At 45.0% G+C, this 14412-nt stretch overlaps 2 protein-coding genes and 1 long non-coding RNA gene across 5 annotated transcripts; all 3 read right to left on the reverse strand.

Annotated features, from left to right (window-relative positions):
• Window positions 1-2580: 2580 nt before the first annotated feature.
• On the reverse strand, window positions 2581-7462 carry LOC119318108. Of its 3 annotated transcripts, none has more exons than XR_005153949.1 (9): window positions 7331-7462; window positions 6348-6552; window positions 5982-6194; window positions 5589-5886; window positions 4715-4976; window positions 4368-4618; window positions 3965-4184; window positions 3761-3872; window positions 2581-3245 (listed from the first exon to the last, which is right to left on the reverse strand). It is a non-coding gene; the product is annotated as an uncharacterized LOC119318108 (long non-coding RNA). The 3 variants fall into 3 exon arrangements; XR_005153948.1 differs by having other exon boundaries at window positions 4368-4624; XR_005153950.1 differs by having other exon boundaries at window positions 3742-3872; window positions 4368-4624.
• Window positions 7463-8432: 970 nt separating this feature from the next.
• On the reverse strand, window positions 8433-10729 carry LOC119318109 (ubiquitin-like protein ATG12). The gene is made up of 5 exons (XM_037592633.1): window positions 10570-10729; window positions 10419-10477; window positions 9680-9748; window positions 9534-9596; window positions 8433-8817 (listed from the first exon to the last, which is right to left on the reverse strand). Exons 1-5 carry the CDS (start codon window positions 10595-10597, stop codon window positions 8758-8760), a joined length of 279 nt encoding a protein of 92 aa, XP_037448530.1. The 5' UTR covers window positions 10598-10729; the 3' UTR covers window positions 8433-8757.
• Window positions 10730-11054: 325 nt separating this feature from the next.
• Window positions 11055-12310, reverse strand: LOC119315808 (ubiquitin-like protein ATG12). Its single transcript, XM_037590282.1, has 4 exons — window positions 12283-12310; window positions 12137-12195; window positions 11465-11533; window positions 11055-11381 (listed from the first exon to the last, which is right to left on the reverse strand). Exons 1-4 carry the CDS (start codon window positions 12308-12310, stop codon window positions 11232-11234), a joined length of 306 nt encoding a protein of 101 aa, XP_037446179.1. The 3' UTR covers window positions 11055-11231.
• Window positions 12311-14412: the final 2102 nt, after the last annotated feature.

Raw genomic sequence — 14412 nt, forward strand, 5'->3', positions numbered from 1 at the left:
ACTCCACCTTGGCGAATATTCTCCACCACCTTGAATTCGTATGTGCGTCGAACCTCCATGTACATTTGACTTGAGATACGTCATGAGCACCGCTGCTACTCTCAGACTCCATGTGACTCCACCTGCAATTGTAGTCCCTTCTCGTCTTCTTCACAGTCAACCCTCGAGCAAAATTAAGTTCCTCATTACTCTACTTTGTGCTCCTCACTTCCGGAGAATCCGTTCAACACCATCACACACCGATCACTGTCTGCGTGAAAATGAACAACTCGCATATTGGACGCCACATATAAGAGTTACCTGAACTCAATGCCACCGCTCTTTCTTGACCGTCTATCTGAAACTTGAAGGAATTTCACCGTCGCCCTGTGTCACCCTGAGTCAAATTCACAGTTGTCTCACCCTTTTCCCGGATAGTCTCTGGCATTTCCCACAGCTATACCACTCCGCCTCCTTCTGTCTTGTCATCCGCACTTTGCCATGTGAACCAAACACCACAGAATATACGGCCATGTACTCTCTCTGTTTTCACGAATCCAGACTTTCCGCCACTTTCTCAGATTCTCCATGGTCAACTCCTGTCCATCAACTAGCACCGATAGACCCAGTCACCAACTTGAATCCGGTACTCTTCAACACTGCTTCAGCATCCCCTGCACACTTTGTCTGACCACACGTCTCACCATTAGTGCCTTGGTCTGTCGCTGTGTCCCGTGCTTACCGCACGCCTCGCCGCTATCACCGCGTCGAGCCTCTGCTGTCCTGGTCGAGTCTCCCGGGTAGCTAGCCTACACTGCCTCAACCCCCAGTGCAGAGAACCACCGATCATCACCGACCGATGCCGAGTATCACGTCTCCATCAGACCATTGGGCCCCAGTCCAATCCACGTGTCTCTCGCTATCCCGCTGAAATAGGCTTCGATTCTCCGATATCTTACACCGTAGCCCCTCCATCAGCTCAGAGTGAAATCGTCCATCAGACTCCAGCTCCATCTTCAACATGACTCCATATAGCTGGCCGTGCTACCCCGCGCCCTGTCGACTTCAAGCTCTCATGTGTACACTGCCTTGAATCAACCCCGCGCCTTAGTCTTACCGAAGCCGCACAAGCCCTCAGGCCTGCACCACGTGTTTCCACGCCCCAGAAGTCGGCCACCATCAGCATCACGCTCCTATGTCGTCGTCGCTGAAATCACCACCGTCTTCTGCTTTGACCGACATCCCCGTCGATCCGTCAGACAGTCCAGTCCGACCCAGCCGAAATTATCCGACTGCAACCATGTTCCACCCTGCGTCGTGTCCGCCTCTACACATCTCTGTGCATTGCCTTGACGCCCTGTGTATGCATGATCCCAGCATGACGCGCTCCAGACTCCTCCGAGCCTTATACGCATGTCGTCTGTCTTGATTTCCATTCGACCATCAATGCCGAACAACGCCGTCGCTGCATTCCTACCATCTTCAATCCATGTACAAAGCAAAGAATTCCAAAAGAAATAGCACCCGAAACCTTCTTGTTTACCCGTAGCAAGCCACCACACACAAGTTTCCTGAACTATTTTTTTCATCTTTACACACGTACTCAATCGATCCATGGCCATCAATGTTCACGCCCTGGTGACAAGACAACACCAAGCGACACCCTTTGATCGCAGCAGAACGGCATCTTTTTTCCTTTAACAAATCTCCCGCATGTAGCTCTGGCTCCTTTCATACAGCATGTACGATCACGCGAACCTCTGCCTAGCTCGGACTGAGCCTTGCTCTTCCAGGCCTCCTGCCATGGGCCACGCCGAGCTCCAGCCCCGCAGGGCCCGTAGCACCAGCGCCAGCGCTTGGGTCCCTGGCCCGCAGGCCGCGCGTGCCCGTCAGCGCAACGCGCTCGGCCGCCGCATGCCCTAGCGCTCCTGCCGCCGCATGTGCCCGATACGAACTCCGGCACAGCTTTTGATCTGCCGATCTTGTCCCGCTGCTGTCCGCTAGGTCTGTCAGCTCCCGCTACACGCCCTGCTGCTTGATGCTGGCTTCCGCCTGGTCCAGCACTGGCCACCACGTCGCCCCACACCCGACCCACGAACACACCCGCCGCACGCGCTTGCACCTGCTGGGCTGCTGCCCTAGCGCTTTGCTTGCGCGCCCTTGCGGCTACATGTTACACCGCCGCCGCACGCTCCCGATCTCGTCGAGATACACGCCGCGCTGGTCCGATTGCTTCTTGACACGAACAGAACCCCCGCCATCCCATCGATCTTGCCCGGTCGCACTACTCGACCACTGATCAATTCGACGAATTCTGCTCCACCTCTAGATCAATAGCTGCAACCTCAAATCGAACCTTGCTCATGATACCACTTGTTAGAATAAATCCGAGGCGCTCCGTCGATCTACCGAAGACCAAGCAATCACACGAGGCACGACATCGAGATTTGTTAACGAGGTTCACCGATATGGCTACATCCCCGCGGCTTGACTACAGGCGCTCCTTCCCATGACACCGCTACAATACCGCACCCCGGCCGCCCGGGCGCCGGCACACGCCGCCGGCTCCCCCGCGTGCCCGTGCTATTATGTTGGCATAGGTTACATCGTGTGTCCATCCTCGCTATATATGAAAGGCATAGGGTACAAGTGTCCTACTTGGACACGACTTCATATCCTGTTTACACACCGTATGACTCCAAGTCCAACTGTAACCTAACTTGTACAATAATATTCGACACAACTCTAACAAACATCATGCTCCGCCGATTTAGCCAGAACATGTGCTGCCTCACTACAAGAACGATTGACATGGATAAAAGTACAAGATACAAACTTTGTGGCACATTTTTTCATATCATGGACTATGGCTCCAGTAGGGGACCTATCAAAACCTAAACTCTTGATCTTGTTAACCTACCATGATCTTCCTAATACCAGTGTTACTGGCAAGGATTAAGACTTGACGAAGTGCCATGGCTTCTGCTCCTTCAGGAATTTGAACTCATTCAAAGTAGCCTCTGTTCACCGCCTGTGCACCCTTCCCCGGTGATTATGTATCACCGGACCAAAGCCCGCTCTTGCAGATTGGGAGAAGATTGCTGCATCCACGTTGACGAGCATCGACCCCTCCGGCGGCTGAGGTGCTTGCTCATATGCTAAGGACTTGGTTTCCTCGCTAGCTCGGTGTCAATGCACTCCATCACTCGTTCCAGTTGTCTTCCTCCCAGTGATCTGTCCAATCAATTCCTCCAAATTTTGAGTACCTGCTCAATTGCAACAGTGAGATGTGGGTTAATGAAAAGGATCAACCTCTATGTAATCAGCAATTAAGTGTGTAATCTTTTGCATATGAACCCTATAAATATGATGTTAATGTGCAAACCACATAAATTACTAAATTACAATATCAGACTAACAATAATTTATAACAAAAATGTAAAAACTGCACCATGTAATCTGTGTTCTACTGTTTGGTAAAACTAAAAAGAAACAGAGATAAAGTAGTGTCAAATTGTATTAAAGAATGTGTTCGTTTTACCCCTTTGCATAACTATAGGTTTACATTACAATAAGTCTGTTGTGTCTTTTGCAGAATGTGTTCCCCTTTGCATAACTATAGGTTTACATAACAATAAGTCTGTTGTGTCTTTTGCAGCTAATTTGTGCCCTGCTGGATGTGCTTCCAACAGTATGCATAAGTAAAAGGCATGGCATCAGTATTTGAACATTTTATTATTGAAGGGTGATATAAATTCATACATAATCAACTTCAAAATACCTCTTCATCATAATCAATATCTCCATAACTATTGATATATAGACTAAGATTGTATATGTCTGTTTTGAACGTGATTATTCCACTGAAAAGAACTTTTAGAAAAAAATATTCCCTGCATGAAATGAGAAGATAATGAATACATAATTTAAAAGTGAACCCTGAAAAAAAGAGCTTGAGAGCTTTCAAGAGGCTTAGCCGGCTTACACTAATCCCATCACTTTTGAAGTAATAACAAGTCCTTGTTTCATCAAAACATCTTGAGATACCAAAGTCAGTTATTTTAGGAACCATAGTATATTCCATAAAGTATATTTGTCGGTTTTAAGTTGAAGTGAACAATATGGTTCTTGTGGAGATAACTTAAACCCTCACAAATTCCTTCGATTATGTCATAGCACTCTCGCCATTCATATCCATAAGCATTCTACACAGGGAAGAGAAGATATTAAAACAGGTTATTGTGTGAGATACTTAAAGTTCGTAATCTTTAAAATCTAGCTAGATGTAGACGAGAGCATATACTTATATACTAGTACTACTCCGATTGTGGATGATCAAAAGAAAGAAAATGAACATGGAAAACATGTTATGTGTTGTGTGATCCTACCGGTCATATAGTCACAAAGACTTCCTTTCGTTAGATACTCAAAGCAGAGCAACCTCTGTTGTACACCTGCCATGGAAATTTTTCCCTCGTAGGAAGCCATTTCCCCATGTGCATAGCCAAATAACTCATAAACCGTACTTTTTGTGCTTGGCCTTCATCAAACATTCAACCTCTCATCAGAATTCGCTATCATGAATATAAGATGTGTTGGAAAGCTTCTTCACAGCGATTGCCCCATTTTAAAGAATTCCCTGCAGCTAACATGCCTTGCTAGAATAAACTCAACTTTTCTACTAATAAAGCATAAACTCAGCTATCAGACCAAGAGTAGTTGAGAGTTAGCATACCTTATAAACCACTGCAAAGCCACCATTAATGGGCTTTGAGACACTTAATCGGCTTACATTGATCCAATTTTGATTTTCATCATAACATCTTACATCTTGGGAGACCAAAGTCGGTAATTTTGGGACATATTGTTGTCCATCGATATATTGGCTGGTTTCAGATCTAAGTGAATAATACTTTCTTCTTCAAGGTAATATAAGCCCTCACAAATTCCTTTAACAATTAGATACCTCTTGCCCCATTCAAGTCCACGAGATGCATCTATAATAGGGGGAGATGAAAGTATGTTTAGTATTTGAGATACTTGAAGTCCTTATAATAGTAGAGAGATACAACACAACAAGTAACTTCCATTATACGTAAATTCTATTATATGCTTCCGATGCTTGAACCAAATCTTCTATTATGATGGTAAAAATAGAGATAGCAAGAAAATGAAAGGAGAAGACAAAACATTCGACCATGGTGGACCATCTCATAATGAATGAATTAATGACCACATGTTGATAGATTTTCCCAACATTGCATGTATGTATAGATCACTGTGATTGTATATGAACATGTCGCAAATGATAATAGTTGAACCTATGTCATGTACATTTGTGGGCTCTCTACAAATGGATGATTGTTCAACTCATGACCTAAACTTAAATTACGCATATCAATCCAAGATCTCGTAGAAACAACACATCTGCCTGATAGCCTAGTTTTTTCTGCGGGTAGCCTGATAGTCTAGTTAATGTTCTTACAAAATGTTATTACACCACAGTGTCTCAAAAAGATTGAAAATGATTAAAGATATTTCCCACACGGTTACATGAGATAATGTGCTAGTTTTATTGATAAAAAAGAGAGATGATATGGTGATCGTACCGGTGATATAATCATGAAGACTCCCTTTAGGTACATACTCAAAGCAGAGCAATCTTTGGTATATCCCATATGTCATGTTAGTATCTCTATGATTATAACACCCAAACTGTATATGTCTGACTTGAATGTGACCGGTGATATAATCATAAAGATACCCTTTGGGTATATACTCAAAGCAGAGCAGTCTTTGGTATATTTCATATGACATATTAATATCTCTATGATTATAACACCCAAACTGTATATGTCTGACTTGAATGTGAGTTTTCCACCGTAGAATTCTGGTGCCAAATAACCCCTGCAAGAAAATTGATGGATGAATACTAAAATATGCAATATGATTCATATATGGCTAACGGAAAGATCAAGATTTCAAGAGATTAGCCAACTTACGATGTTCATCCAAATTTTGAAATGATAATCCGGCACGAAAGTACTTTGAGAGACCAAAGTCAGCTATTTTCGGTACCATATTATCATCCAACAATATATTATCAGGTTTTAGGTCCAAATGAACAATATGATTACGGTGAAGGTACCATAAACCCTTGCAATTTCCTTTGATTATTTGATAGTGCTCTCTCCATTCAACTCCACTGTACGTATCTATACACAAAGAGAAGATAGAGGAGTTAGTATTCGAAACAGTTGAAGTACTTTAGTTTCATATGCTAGAGTATATGGCACCACAGTAATTGTTGTTATCAGATGGGAACCAATAATTATGACCCAAGAAAAGATGTCATCACATGTTCCTACCTTTGTGTCGATACTTAAAACAGAGGAACTGTCGTCGTACATCTGCCATTACAAAGCTTCCCTCAAAGTCTACCACTCTCCCTTGTGTGTCGGCACAATATCCTAGAAACCGTGTGATGTTTTTGCGCTTCACCTCAATGAGGCATTTGATCTCTTCCTGGAACTTATCCCCTTCCATGTGTTCTAGGTCACTTCATGTAGTACCCTGCAACCAAAGGTAGAGCAAACATACACGGTTTATAAGGCTACTAAACCCAACTCCTGAATCACTCAAGTATTATATATGCAATAATCACTCCTCTGATCTGCACATAGGTTCCATAACAGAACTCTTGCTTCCATGGGGCTGGCCTGGATTTACTCAAATACGCCTTGATGTGAACCGACAGAGTCTAACTAGGGTGCATGTATACCACGTGACAGGCTCTTCCTCTGTTAATCAGAGGCCCAGCTCACCACCCCACGAGGCACAGCCACCGGAGAAAACAGAAAAGAAACTCCCAGCCCGATGGCAGCACAGTCAGCGTACCAGACTAACAACATGAGGTGTTGACCATCTCTGAAAGAATGATCCCCAAACAAAGCCTCAGATCCTCACAACGCTAGACACCTTACAATAATAATGATAAAACATGGACATCATTACTGTGAAATACGTAGATCGAGCAAGCATATCTCGTTCCTAGACCAAGCAACAATTTTTCTTTCGTTTGCTATCGTTCCCCACCGCAACTAGATTTGTCGACGCCCTTCAGGCGTTTGACATCAAGCTGGAAGCAAAGCAAAGCAACTGGTGGTAACCAGTTCACAGAGGGCTAGGGCAACGACACAGGCAAGCAGATTGTACCAAAACATCCTAACCACGATGCACAATAAGGTCCTCAGAGCTAAAGCTCGCGAGCACGAGAGAACAGCACAGTCTGCAGCAACACCCCAACTTGATTTTCTGATAAGATCTTAAGCAAGGAAAATATCGCAGTTACCTGCAGAAGCGCAGATGCGTGGCGAAGGCGAGCTTCAGGTGCTGCAGGAGTCCGGGGCAGGAGAAGGGATGTGGTTGCTGGAGTGAGTTCACCAACAGGGTGATGGGGGTGTGATATAGGGACGGGCACCTCCACGGAGCTGATAGTAGATATTTTCTTTGAACTCAGCTGGTTAAATCCAGATCGGGCATCGATAGTAGCAGTAGTGTAATTTGTTTAAACGCTTCACGAGAAAGTTAATTATGCGGGAATCCTGCTGACGCAACATTTCAATAATAATAAGCAGAGACGTGTGAATGTGTGCCACCCACCATTTTTTACAGAGAGGGAGAGAGTGACACACACACCCTATTGGCGTCCGCATCCGGTCAAATTTGTCCGGCCGCGACCCAAGATCTGCGACATGGATGCTAGTACATGGTTTTTCTCCTGTCTACTGGTAATATGGACTTGTTAATATAACTGTTTGAATTTGTGCAAAGATTCATGTAGATTTTTCCTTTTGAGTTCTTGTGTTATCTATTCTTTTTTGCACGGGGCTGCATACATCGTTGGGCTTGCCCCTTTTCCTCATGAATTTTTTATTTTCTTGATGTTTTAAAGTTTATTTCCTTTTTGCACAGTTGTCAAGTTCATCCTTGCATATGTAACACGCAACCACGGAGGTGAATAGAAAGTTAAACGTTTCACGAGAAATTAATTATGTGGGAATCAAGCTGTCGAAACATTTGAATAAGTAGAGAGGCATGTGAGTGTGTGACATCTGCCCTAACCCCAAGATCTACAAGATGCATATCTATCTTTTGTCAAGTGTATACCTATTTCTCCTTTTGTTTCAAATTAATTGAAGTTTTGCAGGTGCTCTAAATCAATCTTTTTAAAGTTTGGCCAAGTCTTAAAAAAAATGAACTAAGATCTACAACATCAATTATATATGAAATGGAAATATATTTTAAAAAACACCAAATGCAAGTAATTTGGTGTTGTAGATGTTAATGTACTTTGTAAATTAGGACAAACCTAGAACTTTAATTAATTTGGAGCAGAGAAAGTACATATTAAAAACCCAATACCACAAAAAGAATGAGATACACTATAAAAAGATCAAAACGGTATACTTGATAGACCTTCTTTTGGTTAGTACACCACAACCGTCAGATTTTTCCTAAACATTTTTTCAGAACTAACCTACTCCTTAGTAAACAAATTATAAACATTTGACGATTCTTTCGTACGAGCACTTGGAGAGTTCAATGCCAGAAAAGGCAGTCTCGCAAGAACCTTTACTTTCATCATCAACATATGTGAGAGCTAGTGCCTCTTTGACTGACCAACTACAACTCCAGCTATACACAGTAAAACGGTCAAATTTCAAACGACCTTTTCAATCCATTCGATTCTTCGGTTCTTCCTGCTAATCCAAACTTTTAACCCCACGCTGCCGATAAAGCATAGTTTACCACAAGCTTCCCGTCTATTGCAAAATTCTGCAGAGTTATAACATAAGAACATGATCAGCGTTCTTCTTCATTAATACGCCTTCTGAAATAACAGAAAGTCAATGGCAAACAAATGATGCTTGGTAACTAAGGAATCCATTAAAAATAGTATATGCATACGAACCATAAAGATCCAAGACTTTGTATTATGTAAGTTTGCCAACTAGAGATTTAAGAAAGAATACAACTAGTCGCCAATTAACCAATCCACTGATAGACACTCTAGGAGTTATTACCCTGTGTCTCGGTGGAATGTCGCTCATTAAGACAAAGGGTGACAATCACATAAAAAGGTCATTATTACCCTGTGTCTTGGTGGAATGTGGCTCATTAAGACAAAGGATGACAATCACATAAAAAGATTGACAAATCCTAGAGCGTCAATCTTCGGGGTGATAATAAATAAATGATTTCCGAAGAAAGGAATTACTCCCTCCGTTTCTAAATATAAGCTCTTTTAGAGATTTCAATATAGACTACACATGGGTGTATATGGACGTATTTTATAGAGAGTAGATTCACTCATTTTGCTCCATATGTAGTCCATGTTGGTATCTCTAAAAGGTCTTATATTTAGGAATGGAGGGAGTATTCAGGTGCTAATTGATGACATAAACACACATCATACATGAGTGTACACATTAATCATTAAAGGATGGGGATTGTGATAAAATATGTTAATAAGATAGCATCCAGAATCTTACATTATACAAGTCAATTATCAGCTCATCTGGGCTTGGAGAAAACGAACTGTTGACATAGACAAACTGTGGGCAACATAGAAAACTGTCAATGAAAACCTAGGGTGTCATGGATTAAATTTGCATCAAACTCACGACTATATTCCTACCAGTGTATCCTGATGAAGTTGTCGACGAAGAAATTCAATAACCCTCAAGAATTTATCTCGTCCTGAAATCTAGCAGGAGAAACAGATACACAAGCGACAGATTAATGAAGTTCATGGCGTGCAACACAAGGTAAGCAGTTCATAATCAAATTTCAAGGACAAACACAAATGATATCAGGATTTCAGTAGTCAACAATTTGAAGTAGTGGTATATCAATAAAGCCAACCAATTGTCTATAAGCCTACTAAATGCATCCCCGGCACTGGTAGTGTAACTCAGGCTAGGTTAACATTAGATCCTCTGCAATGTTCATATGTATAGTATCTATGAGCCACGGGAATAGGCAAAGTACTCAATTTTTTGCTAAAGTTGCTCTTCTAGTTGGCTACAACCAAGAGCAGGTCCTAGCAAGGTTTCCAGCTTGCGACATTCAGTTCACTAAATACATTATCTACCACAACCAGCAAGCAGACCAAACTGCTGCAAGGGACCATCAATCAAGGGATGGAAAATATGCTAGGTTTCACTGTCCCCATCTAGGCAGAGATAGTACCTAAACATCCGGCGGCTACTAGCCTACTGCCAGAAAAGTTTATCGGTTTATCTGAATTCGCTGACAAAATTCACCGGAGAAAACCCCGAGATCCGAGTAGAACCGAAACCTCGGTTCCACTAAGCAGCGGCGGTTTGCAGGCAGGAACAAGATCGAAAAGAAGGGGTGCGAAACGAGAACCGCACCTTGAACTTGTCTTGCTTCAGTATCGGCGCGTTGCCGGCCGAGCGGACGTGCACCACGACTGCAAGATTCCACGCGAACAAAGAGAAATTAAACCCGTGGGAAAAAGAGCGGCGCAGGAAACGATGGAACCCGTGGGCGGGGGTCGCAAACCTTTCTGCTCAGCCTCGGAGCCCGCCATCGGAGCAGCTGGGAAGGCCGAGGAGGACGAGGAGGGGGATTCAGGAGGTCCTGCTCGGCGACGCGATGAACTGATGAACAACCCCTACCTTCTCCGTTGGGGATTATTAGCAGCAGACCGGTCCGTAAGCAAACCCAGTGCCAGGAGAAGGTATCAAATCAGTACTCTGGGCCGAAGGGCCGACGGGCGCGTCTAGGTCTCGCCTCAAGACCTCGACTGGGCCAGCCCATTAAGATGTTATTTTCGTTCGTTTCTTTCTCTTTTGTTTTCGATTGATCATTTTTTTCTTTGTATATATTTCGAAATTTCTAAATATTTTTTATATAAATAATTTAAAATTTTATAAAAAAGTTTATCATGCATTAATAAAATGTTCATGTATTTTGTAAACAATCTTCATGTAATCAAAAAGTTGTCCACACATTTCAAGAATATGTTTGGTCTTGCCAACTAGAGATTTAAGCAAGAATCCACTATCTGCCAATTTAACAGCCCATTGAATCTGTGTCTCACTGAAATGTGGCTCATTAACATAAATGGTGACAAATCCTAGAGTGTCAATCGGGGTGATAAATAAATGATTACCCAAGCAAGAGAATCATTATAAGGTGCTAATTGATAATGTAAACACACATCATATGCAAGTGTTTGCTAAGGATGAAGATGCAAGAACGTATTTATAAGTAGATAGAATGCAGAATCTTACATTATATAAGTCGATTAGCAGCTCGTCTGGTTTTGGTGAAAATGGGTTTGTTGAAAATGCACTGTGGACATAGACAAACTGTGGGCAACATACAAAACTGTCAGTGAAAATTTAGAGTGTCATGGATTAAATTTCCATCAAACTCGCAACTATGTTCGTACCAGTGTATCCTTATGGAGTTGTCCGCAAAGAAATTCGATAATCTTCGAGAATTTCTCTCGTCCTGAAATCTAGCAGCAGATACAGATACAAAAGCAACAAATTAATGAAAGTTCATTGCGTACAACACAAGGTAAACAGTTCAGAATCCAATTTCAAAGACAGCAGAATTTCAGTAAAGCCAACCAATTGAAGCAGCAACTATAAGGCTACTAATGTATCGCCGGGATTACTGTAACTCAGGCTAGGTTAAACACTAGATCCTCTGTGAAGTTCATATATATACGAGTCAATTTCATGCTAGAGTCGCCCTTCTAGTTGGCTACAACCAAGTGCAGGTCCTAGCAAGGTTTCCAACCTGCGACATTCAGTTCATCAAATAGACTACCTTCCACAACCAGCAAGCAGACGGGAACAATCAAGGTGAGAAAAAATGCCTGGCTTATTTGCCTCCCCCGCAAACCTCCCCTGGTTTCTTAGCAAGGATGCATCTGGCTATACTACTTACTGGTAAAGTTCTTCAGTTTATCTGAACTCGATGAATAAATTCAGCAGGGAAAACCGAGTAAAACCGAAACCACTAGCGGGGGCGAGGCCCCTGTAGGCGGTTTGCAGGCAGGAACAAGAATTAGAAGGGCAAAAAAAGAGGAACGTCAACGAGACGGGAGCCGCACCTTGAACTTGTTTCGCCTCAGCATCGGCGCGCTGCCGAGCGAGCGTAAGCACACCACGACTGCAAAATTCCACAGCAACAAGAGAACTTGTTAAGCCCGCAAGGCAGAGCAGAGCGGCGGAGGACACGGGCGCGAGAGTCGCGAACCTTTCTGGTCATCGTCAGAGCCGGCCATCCGAGCCGAGGTGGGGGATTCCGGAGGTCCTGTTCGGCGACGCGATCCCGTAATAATAATCACAAGAAACCGAGCGACCGGGGATACATATATACGTAGGCCTGCGATGAACTGACGAACAATCAGTTCTTCTCCGTTGCGGATTCGCAGACTGGGTCCGTAAGCAAACCCAGTTCCCGGGAGAGGGTTTTTCAATCAGTACGCTGGGCCGAAGAAAGCTCAACGGGTACGTCTAAAGGGGCCTCACAGGCCCATTAAGGCCTGGAAGCCATCACAAACGGGCTGTCATACGCAACTTTCATCTGATCTTTTTCTGAAGCAAGAGCAACACATTGTCGCTGTGGAGCTGCAATGCTGCCTGCACAAGACATGCTTGAAGGAGCAGCGAAAACAGGCCAGAGATTGAGGCAAACCAACTAAGCAGGCCACGCCCTAATCCTCGTTCTGTCAGAGGCTTCCAGTCTGTAACAGCGGTACAGTAATAGGAGTAGCACCGATGCCAGAGGCAAGCCATTGGAGGAGCCACCTGCAGCATCTCGTCAAGTTGGAGTGCACCACTGACTTAGCTGACAATGTGCAGGCGCGTACGTGTCTGAACATCGATTGATACTCCTGCACCTGCACCCAGAGCCCCATGCCCGAACGACGTCTAGTTTAAGCGCCCTGACGAGCCGCGACACCGGCGATGGAGCACGGGAAACCGAGATAAATACATCCTCTGCCCGCATCGGATCCCCCTGAACTGACAAAATAACCCAAGAAAACTGACGCAGAGGGTTCAAAATTTAAACTACTGATGTACAGTAGCACAGTGTACTGAACTAGAATACAGAACTAGCACTAACTAACGCGTGCGGTGACGACGCGGCGAGGCAGAGGCGGGCATCTCCGCGCCACACCGACCTCCCGATCCGAGTATTCAAAGGAGGAATGGAGCTGTGGCCGCGAGCTACCGCTACCGGCTTCCCTGCGTCTGCGGTGAGCACGTTGCAGGGCTCGCTATCCCGAGGTGTCAGACTGCGCAGCCGGGTTAGTTAAATCGGCATGTCTAGCCTAGCGTAGCTAGCTAAGCACCGCGCATGACGGTTGTTTAGCCGGTTTGCCCCTGACAGGATCCCAGAGCTCTAGGTTGCCCATCAACATGACACTCGCTTTTCCAGCCAATTTCCATATCTTTTTTACTTAACTCTGATCAGCTCAGCAGGCCCTTGATCTGCCTGTCGCCCTTTGACTTGAATCATCTACACTTACCACCTTGTTAGTCAGTGCACGTAGCTTGACACGTGTTTCGCCATGATTTCTACACAAACCGGAAGAACATACTGATGGTGGTGCTACACCAAGCACCGTAGAAACCGTAACAGCTTTCTGATTATAATCATCAAAGGAGCCAGACATGCTCTCCGTGGATCGATCTCCTGGGTTTCTCGCGACCGTGTCGCGGGGGGCCGGTGCAGGTGCCTGCCCATACCATGATGCAGACATGCAGCGCCATTGAACCTCCCGCTCCAAACAGGAAAGCAAAAACAAATCAGTGGTCACCGCGCCAATATACTACGCGTCACACCAGGCATGGATCAGAGACCAGGCCAGCACATGCGAAGCTTACACGGAAATGGCAGCCAGGACCATGGCGCCACAGCTGGGGAGAGGGAGGGAGGGAGGAGACAGTGTCAGCAGCGGCACAATAATGCGGTGCCACCATTGCTAACCAACTCCAAAGCGGCGGAGGCCGATTTCTCTATCCCGGTTCAGTTGACACGGCGACATACATACATGATGCATGCACGGGCACGGCGGAGACACGGCGCCGTACGCCCACCGCCACCGTCGAGCTCCTCGTGCATCCTCTCACGTGAGCCCTGCCGGCAGGCTGCAGATTCGTCGCTGCGCTGCAGGTGGCCGCGCACGGGCCGGTCTCGGCTCCGTGTTGAACGGGCCGGGCGCGCGTGCGTGCGGCCGTGGCAGCGCTGGCCGCGCGGCTTTGTTTAATCGGCGCCGCTGGCGCAGAGATGCTACCGTCGGGGTATCGGGCTAATGTTTAGTGGCCGCGTACGTACGGCCGACTGACGTTCACTGACCGGTTTCTTGGCCGTTCTCGG

Source organism: Triticum dicoccoides, chromosome 6A (assembly GCF_002162155.2).
Source record: "Triticum dicoccoides isolate Atlit2015 ecotype Zavitan chromosome 6A, WEW_v2.0, whole genome shotgun sequence".
Taxonomy (NCBI): Eukaryota; Viridiplantae; Streptophyta; class Magnoliopsida; order Poales; family Poaceae; genus Triticum; species Triticum dicoccoides.